The sequence below is a fragment of the Gymnogyps californianus genome, chromosome 18 (genome assembly GCF_018139145.2).
Source record: "Gymnogyps californianus isolate 813 chromosome 18, ASM1813914v2, whole genome shotgun sequence".
NCBI classification, from domain to species: domain Eukaryota; kingdom Metazoa; phylum Chordata; class Aves; order Accipitriformes; family Cathartidae; genus Gymnogyps; species Gymnogyps californianus.
This window is the reverse complement of record NC_059488.1, coordinates 12,809,892-12,831,781: the sequence shown is the minus strand read 5'-3', so window position 1 is coordinate 12,831,781 and position 21,890 is coordinate 12,809,892. Positions and strand designations below refer to the sequence as shown.

Here is a 21,890-nt window from a genome sequence, read left to right as displayed (position 1 = left end):
GTGTCTCCTGTATTCATCTGGTTACACAAAGGTTCAACTGTACCTCTTAGGAAGCAGGGAAAACCCTACTTTAAAAGAGCAGCAACGCTGCTTAGTCTTTGCAATCACCAAGGAGAGGCTCTCTTGTGATGTGCGAAACCTGAGGTACAACATATGCAGGAGGATAGGAAGTCTAAAGGAGGTTGGCTAGACACCAGCAGGAATTTTGACATTCAACCCTGTAACTCAGTAACATGTAGATTTTTTCCTTTCACTTTCATTACCCATGTCTTTTATTAGGCTTGTAACACTTTTGTCCATTTCAGAAATATTTTCATTTTAAATTGAATTAAAACTGGCTTGGAGTGATGTCCCAATAACTAGATAGTACTAAAGTATTTCTTAGACAAGGCTGTGAGCCAATTCTATAAACCAGAGTATTTGGACAACTTAAGCAGTTGTTTAACTCCCCAGCACGTTCTCCAGCACATCTCAATCTCAGGCTGCCCCAGATGGAATGAGAACTGATAACTAACTGTCTTGCAGTGAGAGACAAGAGGCTCTACAGCATGAAACGGGAGTCCCACGAACTCTGCAAATCTTCAGAGACTTCGTCACTCTCGTTCAGTGTTTTAAGGTCACTATTTACTCCTAACATAGACCTATCAGTCTATTTGTTCATTTAAGCAGACAGATTAAAGAAGCTTTTCCATACCTAATATCGTCTCCCCTGAGAAGATATTTATACACTGAAACAAGTCCACTTTGAATATTGTCTTGATAACCTAAACATTCCTTCAAACCTGAAATTATTTTCAAAGAAGTTTCAATAACTCATACCAATTTTTCAACACTTTAAGTATGGCCATTAGGTATGGCCGTCGAACTTATTTAATAAGAAGTATTTTACATAAGCAGTGCTGACTGTTATCCACAGGAATTTGTGCTGGGACTCATGCTGTTCAACATATTCATAAGTGACCTGAAAATGGGAGTGAACAATGGAACAAAAATCTGCTGATGATATTAAGTAATTGAGGGGAGCAAACAGAAGGGCTGACTGAGAGGTACTGCAGAAGGATTTATGAGACAGACTGCTTGGACAATAAGACAGAAGATGAAAAATCTACAGGCACTGATACATACAGGGGGGAAAAAAGTACCGACTTTCCATATAAAACAAAAAGAGCAAATAATTGCCAATAAAGTCAATATCTTGGGATTACAACAAATAGTTCCTGAAAACAACTTGCTTTCTTGATTGCTACTAACCTTTGAGCTAACAATGTTAGGGATTATTAAGCAGAACACAAAAAACTTTCTGAAGTCACTGTATAAATCTAACATGCACTTCTATCTGGAACTGGGCATGCAGTCCATGTGCACTCTCTTCCCCTAAAAAAGGATACAGAACTGAAACGCTGCCACAGAAGGCTGTCAAGGATGCCAAGTGGCATCTGTACAAGCCATGATCAAGTAATCCAAGGAGTCTTCCTTTTGGAAGAGAGGTAAATGAAGATTTACTGTGAAGACAACAGAGATAATGACTGAAGTCCATAACGTCAGGAGTAGCCTCAAGAAGTTGCATACAGAACAAGGGAGGGTTTATCTAGTGAAGGTAGAAAACGCCATGTTCAAATCAAGCAAAAGAATGTGGTACTGGACAGAGCTGAGGAAACCCTTCCCACCTGGGTGCTGTGGATGCAAGGAATTTACATGTGTTTAAAGAGAGAGTGCATGAGTTCATGGAAGAGAAATATATTGGGGCATTGAGGGTCACTAATACAAAGACAGCAATTCTGGCCCAGGAAGCCTCTGCAGAATTCTTGGGCTCTAGTTATGTAGGTTCAGTGATTTAAAAACATTTACCCTTTTTAGCTCCAGCTTAGCATCATCCTAAATTACTAATAAAGCCAGAAAACAGTTCATTATATTGGACTACAAAAAAACCCAAACAAAAAAACCCCACTACCTCCAAACCATTTAAAATAAACACAATATCACGTCATGGATTTCTTCTGAAGTATATGCACTAGATCAACAGAATAAACAGCGAAAAAGCCAAAGGAATGAAGATTCTAAAAAGTCTACTGCAAACTAGATTAAGTAACTGATTGGTTTGAGTGCTTACACATCCACATAAAGGTTTTTTTAGTAGTCCCTTGAATACTTTAAGACTACAAATAAGCCTGAGGTGCTAAAAAGCCTATGCAAAAAATAAAGAGTTTTCCTCGTATCTTTTTGAAATTCCGCAAATATGTCAGGTTTGCTCATGCTAAGTAAGAAGTATCACAGTGATGAGAAGCCTTCTAGGAATACAACATGGTTCTCTAAGAACTGTTATGTATCATTCCTAGAATACTTAAATTTTCTTCTCATATGTGTGGCTGTAATTGTAGATCATCAACTGGAATTCCTATGTCAGGAATAACAGCCATCCCTAGTACTTTAGGTAAAGGTGTATTTCAGATTTGATTTTGTGGAGTTCATGTGGCTGAAGCACAAGGCAGAATGATGTTAGATGAGGACGAAAGTTGCATGAGAAGTGGAGTTTGTGGTTATACCAATACTTTAAAATGTTTAAGATATCTCTTTATAGTGTATTCTGTTGCTTATAACTTTGACAAATATTAGTGACTCATGCTGAATATCTGTGATGGTAATTCCAGACTTAGTTTGATTTTTTTAAAATATATTTTTTTTCTAGAAGTCATATTTACAGAATGTTCAAAACAATTACTTCAACAGGACCATGCTTTGCATATGTGGACTGCTATAGAAAAAGCCCTGTATTTGTCTTTTCTTGGGCACTAGAAAATAATTACAATAAATTATCTTATTGTTTCTATTATATCGCTTACAGAAGACATGGTTAAACACTTCTTGGATTAACTTTTTCTTTTAAAAAACCCATCACTAGAAAGACATTCCAGTGTCTGAATGGCCTTGTTTAACAGGAATCTGTTCCTCAGGAATGCTAGCACTGTTTAGTAATGGGCAGTAATTGCGAGTTAAAAGAGCCGTTGGGGAAATAATGATATAGTGTGTCTACATGAATACAAGGGAACACTGAAAAGACAAGTCAATCAACTGAATTGACTATTCAGTTTGTATCTCTTTTCAAAGTATATACAAGAAACTGACACAAACCAACAACTACAGTTTAGAGATAGCAAGTTATGAGGTATCCAAAAAAACAGCCCAGGAAAAATGAAAGCTACAGGAATGAGGTCTTAAATCATGTTGTACTCAAAGACACTTCTGAAACCCAACACTCTTGCAAATTCTGAAGACATCAAAAGGACAGTAAACAAAGACATACTTGTAGTTTCAGATGTCAGTAATGCACAAAACTTCTGCAAGTCAGAGATGATAGACAGTGTATAGCTTAAAAATCTCCACCAGATCTAATTTTTCTAAATATGAAATGAAGTGAACCATACCTTCTACCTATAGTGTTCTTCAGGTGCACAACATGCTACATCAGTGCTTGTCAGTCAAAATGAGTTACAGATAAATAAGGTAATTGTTCACACTCACCTAAATAGGGAATAGTAGGAACCATTTTTAAGCTTCTGATGTACTCTCGTGTCCTTTTATAATTATCTTCCTTAGACAGTAAATAGTCTAACTTCTCAAAGGTGGTCTTGTCTTTGCGATTCAAAAGCTACATAGAAAAAATGAAGATCATAAAATTTTAAGAGATGAAGCTGCACAAAGACAACAACAAATAATAAAATTTGTTGAATCACCCACAGTAAAGGAAAACATAGTCAAGTTAATCTTAAATTCATCATCATCACCCAAACCAGCACAACGTTTGAAAACGTGCTACCTGTCAAGGGAAAGAAAAAAATAAAGAAAAAAAAGGAAATTCAGCCTAACTCTTAAGCTATGAACAAATATGATTATTATTTCTGAATAGTTGGTCAAAGATCCACATATCACTACCTCAGAGTTTTGAATAACCTCAGCAATATTAAATTTTTAGAGGAATAATATATGTTATTATACAGTCACCAACATTCTCATAGTTTATCAGAATTACTAAAAATCCTCTTGAATTTGAAAGTAGAAATAGCAATGGAAAATGCTCTAAATAAATGCAAATTGTGCCATTTCAACAGTGCCTTATTAAAAGTATGACAAAACTTTTTGGAAAAAAGTATAAGGAAAGTAAATCACTATGATACTTAAATCTCTGTTTTCTATTACTGGACTTACTATAGAAAATCAGAAAAACATTTAGCAACGCAAAAGATCCTAAAGTGACAGAAGACTGAAAAGTAAACATAAAACACGCAACGGTAGCTATAAAAACACATTCCCTATTTCAGCTGTTTTTAGAAACACCAGCAATATTTTTAAGATGATTTTTAAAAGCCAACTGAGTCAGAATGAGTGGAGAATTATGGCACTGTACACTGGCTTCTTGCAGTTGTACCTTCTGACAACAGACAGCTGTTCCATAGCACATTTCTTAATACACCTCTTCCTCTGTAAAATTCCAGCTCTTGTACTACAGAGCTCATAAGCCTAGCTGCTCTGTTTCTAGAGAACTGTGAGTCTGCCCATTGTTATAAAAAATACTGCAGCGGATAAGCATGAGTTAACTGCTTCATTCAGTCTTGCTTGGAATAGGATGGGCTTGACAGGAGTCATCAGCACAACAGCAGTGTAAATGGGAGCCCTGAGGCCCGTTGCAATTCTGGAACAGTCCGCACCACATCATAGTTAAATAACAGCTGTTAATAAAAAGTAACATAAAAGGCACAAGAGTGAAAAGCGTTCAGAATAATTTTGCTGTTTTCTTTCTAAACAGCACTGAGAATTCCTTGAGGCCCTAACTGCACTGTATTGTATTTTTTGAACTACTGTGCCTACTAAGAGCCTTATACTTCTTTAGGTCTAAGTCAAATTATTCACACACGAGCAATTTTCCCTATTTAAGTTCCGACTTCATCAAGCTCATCAAGCTGCTCAAAACAGCAGGCACTTACACTTTTATTAGACTATAGCCTAATTCTGAGCAATCAAACCACCAAAAAGTTACAGGCATTTTAAAGACATAATGAACTTAGGGAAAAGAGTTAAGTATAGCCATCTTTACTTATCAGTTCTGAACAGTTAATGTGATCCACGATGGGTGGAACACTAAATTAATGAGAATTACCTAATCCTTTGTATATTTAAAGATTACATACAGCAGGACTACATTATAATTTTGTATTACACTTTAAAGAAACAGCAAAACTTACAATGAATTTAAATGAGAAATTCTGCCCTCGAGAGACCAAATTTCTGAAAATGGAATTATCAAAGCTTTTAATTTCTAAAATAAATGAAAACTGAAATGCATTGTAGAATAATCACAAAATTAATGCTTCTATATTTGTAATAGGTATTTTTTCTTCCTTTCCTTTTAGGTAATGTATTAATGACACACACAATGATTTGGATAATGGGATACTGATACACACTCTGTATGAGCGTCTTCTAAGATTACTTATCAACTCAAGTCCTCTTGAGCATATCAGTGGCTTCTAGAACAGACAGGAAAACAGGAAACTCTTACAGGAAAAAAAAGATTGTTTAAAAATATGCAGCCATTTAAACTCTACTTTCACAAAACATGTAACAGATCACTACTTCTGCCATGATGGTACCACAAAAACAAGGATATAAACAATCTTCTTCCAGCGCATGCAATTTGACAATTCAGAAGAGTTCAGAAAATCTCAGAATTCAAACAAGACAGAAAAGACAATGGTCAAGGAATAACTTACAGCCCAGGTTTTGGTCAGTCTGAAGATAGGCGCACTTTGCAGCGCTGACACCACGGACATAAGAGAATGAAGGTTATTCAGCTCTAGAAGCTTCTGAAAAAAGGGAATAATAACTTTTAGCACATCAAAAAGGGAAGCAGGATTAATCTCAAAGTTGCGTTAATAAAATACAATTTTTTTCATTAATAAAATACAAAGTTTTCATCAATGACTGCAGACACCAACATTATCCAATGCTGTCAACGTGCAAAATTCTTAAGACCACTTTAAAAGTTGCAAATTTTCCAAATATACCCCTCAGAACAACAGACATTTCAGTTGTGAGAATACAAACTGTACTTAATTTGAATTTGTTATTTTCTAAGGCTAGTCCTTCAGGAACAGTAAATATGAAAAAAATCATTTGATGCATTGTTCTTGAAAATAAGTATAATTTTGGAAATTAAAAATTTATCAAGCCAAAAACATCAACCAAAGATGCTGATGACCCTTTCAGAATTAATACAACTTTTTATTTTGTAATCTGTTTTACAGGACAAATTTTCCTCACTTCAACATACTTTAAATTCACCCTGTGTTGACAATTACTCAAAACACATTGATCTCAAAAGAGATAATACTTTGGAATAAAGCTGTCTTAGATGATAAAGCTTCCTACAACATAGTTCCAGAAAGACAGAAAAATGAGAACTGCTGTCACGTAGCTTCTTCATAAATCTTAAAAAGAGGCTGGATTCATCCTTGAGTGATCGATTTACTTATTACTTGGGAGCACTTGAGGAAGATCTGGATTTTGTTGAATGAGAAGGGGGGGGTGGGGGAGGGGGAAGAGAAGAGGGTAGTGCTTTCCCTTTTGCAGGGGGCAAAAAAAAAACAACCCACCTCTTATTTCTAAGAATAACCTAGCACCTCCAAGTTGACCATTCTCCTAGTACTTGGACTATGCGTTTGTGCCAGGAACTTATTCAGATACATTCTCTTCTGCATAAGCAGAAGCATTGGAAATACTCACAATACCAAAAAAATTTATTTTGTATTACATGGAAAATACTATTCTAGTTACCTACACACACACACAATTTCACACGTACAAGATTAGCACTCAGGCCTTTGATCCAAGTGCTGTCTTCTTTCTAATATTAATAAGTGTCACATAGGGTCATACAAAACAGAATGACCACAGGTCATGAAGCAGAAAAGTAATTTTTAAAATAAATATATTTTTTAAAAAGTTAAGAATGACTTGTAAAATGCAGTGCTCAAACTCATTAAAATAACTGAGCTTTAACAGTGGTACTTTATACCAGCAACTACATGTTACAAGTAGGAATACAAGTCTCACAATAGCCATTTTAGAAGCAAGAGATTTCTTTTCATAAAAGATAAGTTTGACTTGGGGGAGACAAAAAACAGAACAGTTTACCGCCATGTTCAGTGTTGGCAACACGTAGCTGGCCATCAACATGACAAACCACTTTTAAACTTGGTTTATCCTATTTAAGGACTTTTCAGTTTCCCATGCTCTGCCAGCAAGCAGGTGTACAAGAAGCTGGGAGGGAGCATGGCCAGGGCAGCTGACCCAAACTAGCCAAAGGGCTATTCCATACCATGGAACGTCATGCCCAGTATATAAACTGGGGGGTGTTGGCCAGGAGGGGCGGATTGCTGCTTGGGTAGCGGTCAGCGGGTGGTGAGCAACTGCATTGTGCATCCCTTGTATTTTCTTGGGGTTTATTTCTTTTTTTTGTTATATTCCTTTTCATTACTTTTTTTTAATTATTATTAGTTAGTATTATATTTTATTTTACTTTAGTTATTAAACTGCTCTTATCTCAACCCATGAGTTTTACTCCCCCCCCCCCCCCCCCATCCACTGGGACGGGGGAGGAGGGAGCGGCTGCATGGTGCTTAGTTGCTGGTTGGGGTTAAACCACAACATTAAGCAAAGGTACAAGACAAGTCACACTGAACTGCGTAGTTTTATTTAACTAAATAAAAACAATTGATATCATATCTTTATTTTATTCATGTGCTACAACACAGCAGATATGCTAAAAAAGAACGTTACCCTCTGTAATAGAACAACGGTTCATAGGAGTAGTGCAGAAACAAACAAAAAGGAAAGAAGATTTTGAATGATAGTACAAGAAATTTGCACTTACTTTAGCTATTTTCACAAAATGGCTCAATATTTCTGCCCTTATTTTTAAGGTCTGTGCTGTTAATATTTCTCGTACAACCCAAAAACTGACCTACAAAGTAAACACATATAACTGAATTTATTTACAAAAAAAGGACTTTATTAGATGAAATATTTGTAAACTTTCATGATGCTCCAGGGAAAAAACAGGGTAAGGAAAGAAAAGAGTTCTGATCCCATGAATTCTCATCTGTATAACTGCAATTACCCAAAAGCATTACCACTGGATATAAGAAGCAGGTATGGAAGTGAGGCAACACTAAGATAACTGAATAAGCAGGTGAAACACAGAAAAAGAAGGAAAAGAATTGCTGATGTTGTACCATGACACATCAGCAAAAATTATTAGGAAGTAATAATTAGGAACCAATGGTCTAGAGGAACAACATGAAAATGTGGACAAAGCAACTGAAAACAGGAACTACCATTTAAAAATCTTAATTCTGATTTAGAAAAATACTCTTAAGTTTTAATCCATAGGAGTAGTTCTATTTAACTTTATACTCAAAGACAACTGTCCAACAGTACCTGTTCAACACAGTAATCAAATCATTTACCTGGTTAAACCTCCTAGTAAAGGCAACAATATTTGGAGCGAGGATATGTTTTTCTTTCTTATTCCATCCGCAGCTGGCTAGTTCCTAGGAAACACATTTTAAAATTGCCTTAAAAATCAGTAATGTTTAAAAACATTTAAAAGTGCAAAAACTGATACGACAGAAGCATCTCAGATAACTACTAAAGCCAATCCAAGGCACCAATTCGATGACAGCTAGTCTAACGAAACACGTCTGTTTTCCTGATGCACGTAAATGATGTGATTCTTATACTCTCCTGATACTAGAAAAAATAGATATCATTATTAATATTCAGATACAGAGAGACTAAGCAATCAAATACAAGTGATGTCTCTGAAGTTTCATTCTGCATTGATTATTTCAGTCCAGGGTTCCCTTGTATGGGCAACTCAGCAGACACAGGAGTAAAGACTTTCCTAGTATATAATCTTATCTGGTTCAAAACTGAAACTAAACATATCCATAAGCAATATTAGAAGTAGTTAAAGAGTACAAAATTCAGTTGTGCAACTAGAGGTAGTAACCTAGCTATTATTCCTGAATGTCATCCTCATTATTACAGTTTGTAAAACTTCCATGAATACATCACAGCTCAGCACATTCAAGCTCTAATTTTTTTTTTAATTAAAATGTGAGATCTAAAGCATTTGAAGAACACAATTTTGGAACTGTAATATTATTATTTACAGTAGTTACAAACTAATTTTAAAAACCCTGAAATCTCCATACGTGATACTCAGACAGAGAGAATCTATCATTGGAAAAAGGCTGGACAGTAACAGTCTTAAGTCTGAAGGTTTTCTGGTGGACAGAAGGTTGGGGTTATAACTCTTTGTCTTATTTTGGTTTTTGATATTTACTTTTTTTTTGCTGTTTTTTAAGCTATGAGAGCTTAGCCAGACTTGACTGAAGTGTGGCATGTACTTCAGAATATAGATTAGTACTTTGGTGCTAATAAAGCAAAAAGTTGCCAGTAGGCTGCATAGTTCAGTCACAGTATATGAAACAAATTTTTGAATGCTCTTTCATTATGGTGACTACTTCAAAGTCAACCCAGTTCGAAACAATAAGAAAAATCACAAATTCTGTAGTATACCCGTGACCATAACTAATCAACTTCAGTGCATAATAAAATCCCAGTGCTCTACAGCAAAAAATAATCTTTCACCTAAACTGCAAAATGAATAGTAGAAATTCCTGTGGGAAGTATAAAGTAAACAGAAGAGCTAAAAGGCAAATTAATGATTTTCTCCTTAAATAAACTGTATTAAATTACGTATCAAAAGAAATTTGAAATTATAACCACAAATTCGATTTAGCCAGAAAGAAAGTGTCCATTTTCCAATAGTTATTTCAGGCAGTTCCAACTATATTTAGACAGTCTGGCTCTTTTTAACTACAGATTCAAGTTACACATATCTGTACAGTCTTTATATTCAGATCTGACAAGTGGTAGATACATACATACTGGAAATGAGTTCTCCGTAACACCAGTTCTAAATCACTCTTCTGTTTTTAGAACCACAAATTTCAGTTTCAATCAAAATGTTGTTCAACTTTCCAAATGTACGCTATTAACTTTAGACGCCTTCACATGAAAAGGCAGAGTCAGCCAAAGAGAATTCTGCCTCTGAAAAGCACTTTGTACATTCTGATAAATGGAACACACTCTCGAAATGTGGAGGTCTGCATGTTCTTGTGTGAGCACCAGGAAAAGCATTTCCAGTTCCAAACATATTTTGTATCCCAATCTTCCAGCATTTAAGCCTTCTGCAGATAAAAATGCCAATTCGCATCTGTCAAGACACAGATTCTCCACATGATCGGTGCACGTCTGGTCTTAAGAGTCTGGAAATTATACATTTATGTGGAAAAATCTCAGTCACTCTACTAGGGACAGCAAAATTTACCTTTGTCAGAAAAGTGGAAGAGGTCAGTAACCTAAGGATATTAAGCAGCTGCCAGAGGGCTAGTGAGCAACAATGGAAAATCCTGTGCATGGTAAAATCATTTGACTAGGTTTAAAATTTGGACTGAATAGGAAGGTTGATAAGAGTAAGTGATCCAACATGCCCCTGCTGAATTTTTTTTATACTGCTAAAACGTACTGTGTTCTAGAATTACACTTCATCGTTTTGTATGGAAGGATGCAGGCAATTTCCTCAATGCACACAGTTAGAAGACACTTTCCAATCAAGTGTGCAAGAAAACCGTGAAATTTGTGGAGACTGCAATTTCCAGGACTTTGAAAAAACCTAAAGTTACATAGAAATCTAGAATGTAAGCGTAGTTATTTCTGCTGGAGAACAAAGAATTGTTAATCAAGACGCCCTCTTACTGAACTCTTGCAAAGCAACATGCAGATGTGTTTTTTAGTAATAGCTCAATCGAAAAGCAGAAAAAAGCCTCAGCAAGTGCTAGGTTTAAAGGATGTTTGTGTGTTTGAGTCATTTCAACCTCTCCATGCTTTTTTCACGCCTCCTTTCTAGCACAGGAAACTGGAAGCATTCACTCTTATTCACATACCAGTGTATTTACCATCACTGCCTGCATACAAAAGCTGATTCTGCAGAGCAGTTGTGACCACCTTGCACAAGCAAGTGTGAAAGGAGAAGTAGGGACCATAACTCTGCCTTCATCATACCCAGTGACGTGAGAAAACGAGAACATCATGAAACGCAGGTTTCAACCAGACTATCGGCCTTTCCTTCTTCCATGCAATACAGGGACACCAAGGGAAGACTCTGGCAAGGCAGAGTTCCTGTGTAAAATGGCAGACAACCATCTGCCCATGAACAACGCAAGAGCCAGCAGTCCTCAAAGGGGTAGTTTAGGTATCAAAGGGTATCCAAGCTTACGGACACAGAACAACAAATACACCAACTTAATTTAAAAGGCTACCACGCCTCAAACATGCAGACAATTACAGACTATACATTAATATTTGATCTGACTGGAAAATTTTGACCTCCTTAGTCTAATAACTTACTTAATAACAAGAGGCAGGTAGGTGACAAATACACAGACTAGATCTTGCTTTAAAACTTAGTCCTACAGTTGGCAGAATTTCAGGATAGAAACAGTTGTTTATTTTTGGCAAACAATTAAATTATCTTGGTAATTGTAATAAGATGAAAGTCAGAAAATACAATTTAATAGTTTATGGCAACTGCTACTTATACACAGACTTGTATTCTAGCAGAAGCTGAAAATATGACGTTAGTTTTTTTCTGATCATTTCTCACTAAGTTACATCTATCTGCCAATCAATCAGAGTAGCATTTCAGGAAATTTCATTTCCAAAAGGCAAAATGAAGCAATGACAGAGGAAAAGACGAAAAGCATGTCAGTATTTTGTTTTGCTATAAAATTCTATGGCACAGATATTTCAGAGCAATTAAAGCAAATGTGAAATTCACTTTAAATACGAACGTCTATAGTTTTGTATTTTATTTTGTATTCGTTCATCTCCTCAGAGTATCACACTACCTCTGCTTTTGGTGAAACCTCCATTTTGTTCTAACTGATGTTTTTCTTAGCAAAATTTTCTCATGAAAAGGTATGTATCTATTTGTAAATAGCAATATTTTTGTGATAACAGATTTTTCTACGAGTATTGCTGGTTTCTTATTGCATTGTTCATTTGCCATTTTTTCCCCCCACAAGACTCCCCAACTGCCTGGAGAACACATGTAATTTCAGAAGCATGAAAGTGTTTTCAGCTACAAAGCTGTCTTGGTGTTCTTGAAAAAAAATGAATTTCTCTGACGCGAAGGCCAGACACCAGATAGATGAATTCTTATCTTCCTTCCTATACTTTCTCAAAATAGAGGGCTACTAATCTCTCTGAACCACTGTAATATACGAGTTGTTTTGTTAGTGAGCAAATTAGATGGACTGAGCTTCTACTAAGAACCTTCTAAACTGGATTGCCCTTTCTGATGTTGTCAAAAATTCAGTTCTGCCAATATTATAAGGGGTTTTTTTTGCCCTTTATGTATTCATGATATTCCACCTAGGCACAAGAAGACTATAAACCATAACGGATCTACGGACATGTTCTTATATTAAAGAACTTGAAGCTGGAAACATGCAATTCTTGTACCTTTTGTAGAAAATAAATTTATTTCATCAAAATACTGAGATAAGATATCACCTTTATGCAAATTTAACATATTCTGATAATTACCTTCATTCTTCATTTATGAAGTTCTTATTTCTGATTTTCAAATGTCTATGTTAACTTTGATTGCTTTTTCTCAACAGGCCTCAAGTTTCTTTCTGTGTCTTTCTTAAGAGGTTAGAAAATTAAAGGACACTAACACATTAACTTTTAAGGGTTTGGGCTGATTTATTGCCTCAGAATTGAATCTTAAACATGATAGTACAAATTAAAAAGTTTACCAAGCGGCTGATGCAGCCTAAAATACAGGTTATGACTAGAGGCATAAGTCAAACTCTGCAATCAGATGTGAACTGAAAAACAGGAGCAGAAGGGAGAGTTGAGAATTTAGACATTTGATAAATCCTGAAGAAACACTCAACACAAAGCAGGGCAGGAAGACTTCCAGAAAAGCACAGTCATCTCTTTTGGCAATAGATGACAAATCAAAGTAAATCAGGCTGGGTTACAGATTCACAGTGCTAACAAAGAATAAGCCTAGAAGAATATTAGTGCAGTGCAAGTTGAGCATTTTTGAACGAAAAAGCATTATTTAAACGGTTACATTTCCTCAGGCACTGAATTCCAAAGATGTAAGCAGATAGTTTAAGAAAACCTACCTCAGGCTGTATAGCTTTAAATACTGGCATATCCATCAATGTAATCTGGCTCTGCAATAAAGATAAAATTTTAAATAATGTAATACAAAGAGCTAACAATCATGTATTTACATCTTCCCTTTAGTAACTACAAACGATACAGTCGCATTTTCTCCATAGACCAGAACTGACCAGTCCTAAATTCAGCCTCCCCTGTCCAGGCTGACACATCACAAGCAGAAACTCCACCATCCTGAGTGGCAACATGTCGTTATATTCTCTTACATTTACTGGCTGTAACTAAGTGAAGGTTTTCAGTACCTGCAGCAGTCTAAGAGGAAAAACCTGTGTTTGAGAGTCTTTCTGTTATGTCAATAAAAGGTCCAAACAGTAATGGCAGGAAGAATTATTTGCCTTTCACACAGAAAGCAGCATACATGTTACATTCACTGGGTTGAAAGGCAATAAAACATTATGATATGTTAATTAGTTATGATTGGAATATGCTTTAAAGGGGTCATACACAGATTTTCAGTCACTGATGAGTATGTCCTGATAAGACATTGTAATGCTGTTTCAAAGCCAATGATTTTGAAAAAAAGGCACTTATAGAACATTTTTATCATCTGAGTGATAAGATAATTGAATTGCTTCAGTCATCGAATGACATTATATATTTGGGAGTTATGTAAACTTTGTTTAACCAATAGGTACTTCAATTATACTGTGAGTGTATAAACCTACAGAGCTTTTAGCTTTGTAATTTACATGACTGAATGTGTAAAAGAAAGTATCAAAGAACACTTCTTTGGATCTTTCCCCAGCAAAGCTTCTCTGTGGGCCATTTTGTTACGCTAAACCCAAAACAGCAAAAACTTGCTAATCCCCTCTCAAAATGCTCATTTGATTCCACCAATTAAGAATGATAACTATCTATTTAAATGTAGTTTTAATGAGGTTTCTACTATGATTCCTCAGACATAAGCCTAGAGAAGTTAGAGGCCCATAAAATTTGACAGTCATGAAAAAAATTTCCTTCCATAAATAGTTAACTTACACTCTGCCTCTCTCTCTTGCTTTTATATTATGCTAAGTCAAAGATTTTGCCACAAAGCCCTAGCCAACCACTCTTAGCAGCACTCAATTTTGCGATTTATACTTCTTAGTAGCGTTTGGGTATTTACAAACTCAGATGTCATTAAGATCTTGCTCTGATCCTAGAAAAACTGCAGTCAGAAATGCCTGTTTGCAACTTCTTGACTGTCTCCTAGTAAGATGCACAGCAGAGGCTCCAAAGAGTTGACTATACGCCATGTTATGTGACATTAATAAAGAAGTTTTCAGCGAGAATTAGTAATCATTTCAACAAGACACAGGTTCAATCAAAATCACCAAAAAGCTGAAAACAAAATTCAGTAGTATTGACAAGCTGCTGGTCTTTTTGTTATATACGTGATTACCACCAGGGAATTTCTCCTCTGCTGCTTCTAAATTTTAAAAAAGAACACAACACACTAAATTTGGAAGTGACCTTAACTTGGCTTCATTCCCTTTCTCTAAATATTTATATTCAATACAGCAATCTCATCTTCTATAGATCTCTGCCCTGATGTCCAGTAACCAAATTGTACTAACTACAGTAAACCTAGACCTGTGGTTTTTTTCATTCTCCCCAACTGAACTGTTTCAAGTTATCTGAAACACTCAGACTACTACAGTCTTGAGTAACAAGAAATGGTATGTATCATTTACTGGTTGCTATTATTTACTGAAAAAAGAAATTATCTGCTTCTCTGGATGGAACAGAAGCAGTAAACATTACTTGAGCTGTCAATAAAAAAAGAGGACCAGGGTAAACCAATGAAAAGGTTTTAATGTGGCACAAGGAGAACAGCTACTCTGGCTAAGAAAGCCTTGGTGTTAAAAGTTTGTGTGACCATATTAAAATCAACAAACAAACCAACCAACCCCACACAAACAGCCCTACCGCTAGGGTTTACACTGGATCTTTTTCAAGCCTCACTGCCAGTCCTACAGACACACATTTCAATTTTTGGTTTGTTTGGGAGTTGGTGGGGGTTTTGTTTGTTTGTTTTGTTCATGGCTACAGGTGGCAAGTGGAACTGGAGAGAGAAAAGCAACTTACAGAAGCTTGGACTTCAGAGTTAAAAGATATGCTACAATGACATAAGGGTGCGTGAGTGTACATATGTGTGTTTTTAAAGTGTACCATTAAATCAAGACCCTCATCAACACACTTCCGTCTCAAACCAACAGCAGTAGGAATTATGAACATAATAGAAAACTGTTGAGTTGTAAGTTACAAGCACCTTTACCTTGACTTGATCATTTTATAAATACAGTTCTGAGATCACCACAAATTCATTTTTGCTGGTGTAGACTACAGACTATGTTCTGGGCTGTCTGTGGACTTAATATTCAGTCTCATCCGATGAAATCAGACATCTCTATTTTTGTGTGATGTTACAGACCTGTCTAAATTGTGGCTCTATTCATTTCTGAAGGTAGTCCTTGGCCACGGATCATCTGAACTTGGATGAATAGGAGCGAAAGCATCAGGCCATTTTTTAACTGAATTGATGCAGATTTGCCAACCAACTATTTTTATATTTTTATCTAACAACAGCTCTCATCTGTGTACTCTGTATTAGTCTTAAAAAAAGACTCATCAGAATTTGTTCCAAAGTGACAAACTTATAGGAATAATGTAGGCATATCTCCAGGACTTTTTTGTGAATGGGTATTATACGATCTTACGCCAAATGAGGGAAACATCATCTTGATGCCCAGAATATTAATGAAAACATTGAACTAGGTTCAATAGCTTTCATCCTCACTCCTTCCTGCTCCCCAGCAAGTTAACATATAAATTAAAAACAAGGGGCCAAGCACAAGAACTGTACTTTTGCCAAAACTGCAGTTCTGCTTTCAGTTTAGTACTGAAATCATCTTAATAAGGAATGCAAATTGTTTCCTCTCTACAAGCTTCTTTCCTTCTTTTCAGAAACTGATTTTTCTGAGAAACTGATGTTTCAGCAGAAAAGATGAGTATTTGTGGTTTCAATTTAAAAAAAATGAATCAGACTGTGCATAACTAACATCTTTAAACCTATGCTAGGGTCTTCTAAAACACTAGAAAAAATTCAAATGGCTTTACACAGAAAAACAAATATGCTGTGTCAGGTCAGTACTGAATGATTAAATCCCAAGACATGTTGATTTTGTTAAAGTTTATATAATCACAAATTTGTCTTCAAGAACATTGGACGTTCATTTAAAAGATTTTTATTTTAAGAAAAAAGTTTTATGTATGTTTTAATATCCTGCAAGCCCTGAATATTATACAAGCTTAAATGCAAAAATAACATTTCTACTTACAGCAAACTCCTCAGGAGTTACTTTCAACACATCAAATACAACTGCATCGTAGCTTTTATTGGCATAATCTGAACTTCGCCCTTCCAGAGAATCTGAGCTGCTACTACCCTACAAAGAAAAAATAGTAGGCTTATCTGAAGAATGATGAATTTCATGTCAAATTCAGAAAATAAATGTGTAAAAATATTAAGAAATTACAAGAAACTGTATGAACTTCAAAAAGCTTCAGATACTGTATAGTAAAATTTAGTTTAGCATGGTTCACGAATGTTTCCAACTAACTTTCTTCTGCAAAAACTATAGTGACATACAATTTTAGCTCTATCAAATTTCCAGCTTTAGAAAGCCATTTTTAAAAACACAGACAAGATAAAAGAGCTGTCACACAAAAGGAAACGTGTTGGGATTTTGAAAATTCATATTCAATGGAAATTTTTAACTTAAATATGCAAGGTAAAGAGTGGGTAGATCCAAATCATGCTGCTCTATTCCTAATATTATAAAAAGGGAAAAACTGACACGTCCTGAAATTTAACCCAATGTTAGCTCCAGGGTACTTTAGAATAGTACTGTGGCTTGCCTTAAAAATTGGTGCCTTGCCCTCCTTTTGAAGTTTCTGTCCTTGGGCTCAGATGCAGGCACTTGTGGCTCATTTTCCTTTCTTGAGGAATAATGTGATTTAATAATAATAATAGAATTATTTTTCTATTTATTATCTCAAACCCACATACTGAATAAAAATATATGCATGTAAAATCTTAAGCCCTTACTTCACTGAGGTTATTTGTTTGCTAGAAGAACACTGTTGTCAAAACATGTTTTGGCATCTTAACTAACTGTAACATGCAATTCTCACTTAAAACTGACTTGGTAGTAAAGAACTAGAAGGTGGTAAATGAGATGCTGATGATTTTTTTTTTTCCCCTACAAGGTATCTGGGGAACTACTGATTAGGAAGGCTGACATTTGTACTGGGCAAACCCAAGAAGAGAATAAAGGGGAATTAGTAGAAACACAGACAGGTATGCTGTATCAGGAAATTGCCAAGTTAGTATCTAGAAAGAGAAGCACTGCCTCAGTATCTAGAGACATGTGGGTAAAGGAAGACGATTAATACAGTCTTGTTGGACTTCCAAAAGATTTTTGGACAGTGGTTCCTCACTCCAAAGACATTAAGGAAACTATGCAGCCCTAGGATAAAGACTATCCTTGCAATGATAAGTAATTAGTTACAAGACAGTTGTTACAAGCACTGAGAATATGTCAATCAGCAGAGAATTATGCATAGATAAGTGATGATTATTTTATATTCAACAACCTGGAAAAGACAGTGACCAATGAGGTGACAATTTGTTGACAACTATGGATCTTCATTTTATTTATTCAATGTGGTAAAACAAAAAACAAAACCTGGCAATGAAAAGCTGAAAAGGGACTTCACAAGATTTGGTAAGTCTGGAAAAGGAAAAGAGAAAATATATAACAGAGTATGAATATGCTCCTTTATAAATCCACGGTGCACCCAAACTTGGAATATATATGCAGTATTAGTCTCCATCTTAACAGGGATATCAAAGAGCTGGAAAAGTTTCAGAACAAGGTAACAAGGATGATCACAGGTATGGAATGGCTTCTTTACAAAGAAAGACTGGCTATGCTAGAAATCTTCAACCTGGAAAAGAGGTAGTGGGTTGTGGGGAGGAAGTACAATAACCAACAAAGTAAGCGAGAGGAAAGAGGAATGGTCTCTCTTTGCTTCATCTAACACCCAGGAGAAGGGGTTATCAGTTAAAATCAGAGATGTGTTTTAAATGAATAGGAGGATACAGGTCTTCACACAGCATATAGTTAAGCTGAAAAACAGCTTGTTATGGGATTCTGTATAAACTAAAAGATTACACAGATTCGAACAGGGGACTAGGCAAATTTATAGAAAACAAATAGATTGACAGATAGCAAACAGGACCTTCCCCTCAGGAAGTCCCCGGGTTGCAAACAGCTGTGGCCAGGATGGTACCAGTGGGATGTTTCCTGCGCTTGCACTGCTCTTGGGCCCTTCTTCAGGCATTTGCTGTTGGCCACTACCAGAGGCAGAATAACGGATTAGAAGAATCTTTGGTTTGACCCTGGAGACTTCTTATGCTCTGATCTACAACAGATATTTCTGTTCTGAGAAAACAGTGTGAGAAAGTTGGTTTTTTTTTTTTATTATTTTGAAGAGGAATTTCAAAATTTTGTGTTTACATACCCAATTCAAAATGTCCCCCATCTTGAGAGAATGAAAAACTATTTTTGTTAGTCTTGAGGGCATTTATGCTATGTTTGAGAAAATTATCTTCTGCAGGGCTCAGCTGTATTATGTATTTTTGTTTTGTTATAAGATTTTAAAGGATAAGCTCACTACTGAAACAGCTGATTTGTTTCATAAAAATCAGGACAACTGCTTTGACAGGATCAAGTTGTGTGTGCAAAAGGCACAACTACGATGGAAAAACTTGCTTCACACAGCTCTTCAGCTGTCTTAAGAAACGAAGCAGTAGAATTTTTCAAGCAGGGAAGAATTTCATCAAAATGTTACCTTTTTAAAAAGCAAAAAGTACCTCCAATCATACATTTAAAACGTGTGCTTTACTGGGCAAGCATTACTGTAGCTGATTTATAATATCTCATCATAATATTACATGACAGTAAAAAAAACATAGGGTAACTAATTCCCAAACAGTCTTCAGTTGGCTGTCCCGGACCTACAAACACAGGCTGTTACCTGTGCACAGCAGCGCAACACGGAACTAGGTAGTTTTTGGAAACAGCACAACAGAGCTGCCTGGTCTCCAAAGGATACAAAGGGTTAAAATGAACAAAATCTTACAGAGCACTTCCTTACTAGTAGACTAGTAAATTCCAAAAAAATTCGACTGGAATATTTCTGCCTGCTCCACTTAGATGGTACGTTACATTGTTCAACTCATTGATAATAAACGGCCGCTGCAAGTTATAGAGTAACTGGTCAAAAATGCTATTTAAAACTAATCTAAATGAGTAAGCACCATCAACAACAATAAAAAAATTAGTCATGAACCCTGAGAACCATGGAGTGTTCTAAAATTACTCTGTTGTCAAATACTACACCGTTCCTGAGAAAAAGGACTGACATGACTAGTGGAAAGGGCTTCTGTGAAAGCTGAAACAAGTAAAAATTTCTCTTTTGATACAGAAGCTAACAAAAGACAAGGAACTGTACCTCTGGAGTGGCGGAGGTGACCATCACATTGGCCATGAGGTCATTCCTTTTATACATGCTCTCCCCAAGACACAGGAAGTTTCAGCTCAGCCAGCAGCGGTGAGATAACATGATGAAAACAGGATTCCTGCAAAGCAAATGTATTCATGCAAACAAATAAATAAAATTTAAAAAACCCAACAATACAAGAGATTTCATTGCTCTTTCTCAGAGAAAAGAACTTCAGAAACAAGATGATCTTAGGAGCTAGATTCTCTTTTCTCTTTCAGGTACCAACTGTGGAGGAGTATAACTGAGTATCACTAAAGCCATGCCAAGTCCTTATCCCCACTTCCAATCAACTAAAGAAACGTAGTGGGGGGAAAAAAGTGTACTATTTGTCATTTATGTTGAATTAGGTTTTATATGAAGTCCATGCTAGGCAGTATTCATCCAGAAACTGCAGGTTACCATAACGTATTTTAAAATAAGATATCCAAGCTATTAACTGACTGAAAAAATGGTGCTTCCTCACTTTTCCCTGCTCATCACTTGAATTAGGCTCATAACTGGTGATTTAAGTCCCACTGTATCTTTCTAATGTGTAAATCCTATTTTCAGCTGCTTAGGCCTCCACTAATATCTATACAGACAGGTGCTCCTGAAAAAGCATTTTATGTCAAGCCCCAAAGAAGGGAAGTTTTCCAGAGAAGAGAACCGGCCAACATCATCCTTCTTAGTTGGAAGGACGAATCTCAAGGATCTCGGCTAATCCAGCAACAGCACTGTCTGAAGTGAGACTTTTTCCAAACTGGATTAAGCAGACAGATGTAGTTCCAAATTGGCTTAGGACTTCATGTATGTAATATACCTTAAGCTTCCTCCAGAAACCAAAAGACTGGACTGCAAAAAATCTGAGTATGTAGTACCATGAAGAAGCTGCCTCTACCCATTTGGATCAAATAATCCATTCCAGAATTACAAAGTGTTTAATGAAAACACAGAAATACAAAGTGTTTAACGAAAACTAAAAAAACCAAACCACCAAAAAACCCATATTGCAGTTCTGAATTAACAAAGCCATTGATCACAACAGTAATACTCGTATCTAAAAGAACCATCAATCTTGAAATAAAGCACATATAATTATGAGACAGCATATTCCTGAGTATTGAACAAAGATAAGTATTAAATATTTATAAATATTTATCTCTCTGATATCAGGAAATCAGATTTCATCTTCTTGGATATATGTTAATTATTATACACTAAAGGATACACACCATATGGATGTAGGTGGATATACAATTCCACAAATCTAATTAAGTTGCATCTCATTCAGAAAAAATAAAATTTGTATATAAATAGACACAACTGAAATGAGAACAAGTGACATGATTATAGACTTAATTCAGATAGAAGGAGTACTCATAAAAGAATTACACACACATTTTTTAATAAAATCACTTACCCAATTACAACAACAGACAGTTCCAGGCACAAAAACATTCCTTTTTGGTCAAAATTTTATGTAAGGGGAAGTGAAGGGAATCCTAAGCAATTTTATTTTCAAATCTACACAGCAAAGAAAAATTTGACCATAAGATTGGCTAATTCAGAAAATCACTCAGGCAGCTTTTTCATGTCACTTAAAAAACTGTCACCAATGGATACATCTGGTCCCTCCCTCACACTGGACCTCTGATTATTGCTGCAAAACTTAAAGAATTAATTCATTGTTCCTATAGAAGATACTGTTTGGAGACAAGCTTTCTCTGTATTTATCTGAAATGAAGTAAGAGCCAGAACCAAAATTCAAATTCTACTCTCAAACACAGCAAAAACAGGCTTCACACAGATACTGTATTTGGTGCGTTTTGGGCATCCATACTAATCACTAGCTTAACAGGTTAAAGCTGTCCTTTCATTAACGGTCCAACAACAATTAGCACAACGACACAGTACCT

General features: G+C 35.8%; 1 protein-coding gene across 1 annotated transcript in view; it reads right to left on the bottom strand.

Moving 5' to 3' along the window:
- Positions 1-21,890, bottom strand: part of RALGPS1 (Ral GEF with PH domain and SH3 binding motif 1) — a 125,857-nt gene that overhangs the window by 82,685 nt on the left and 21,282 nt on the right. Inside the window, exons 3-9 of the mRNA XM_050908100.1 lie at positions 19,945-20,071; positions 16,704-16,811; positions 13,326-13,376; positions 8,523-8,606; positions 7,928-8,017; positions 5,766-5,858; positions 3,520-3,646 (exon numbers count right to left, since the gene is read on the bottom strand). Of these exons, the coding sequence (XP_050764057.1) occupies positions 3,520-3,646; positions 5,766-5,858; positions 7,928-8,017; positions 8,523-8,606; positions 13,326-13,376; positions 16,704-16,811; positions 19,945-20,001 (610 nt within the window). The 5' untranslated portion in view covers positions 20,002-20,071. The remainder of the gene's footprint in view (positions 1-3,519; positions 3,647-5,765; positions 5,859-7,927; positions 8,018-8,522; positions 8,607-13,325; positions 13,377-16,703; positions 16,812-19,944; positions 20,072-21,890) is intronic.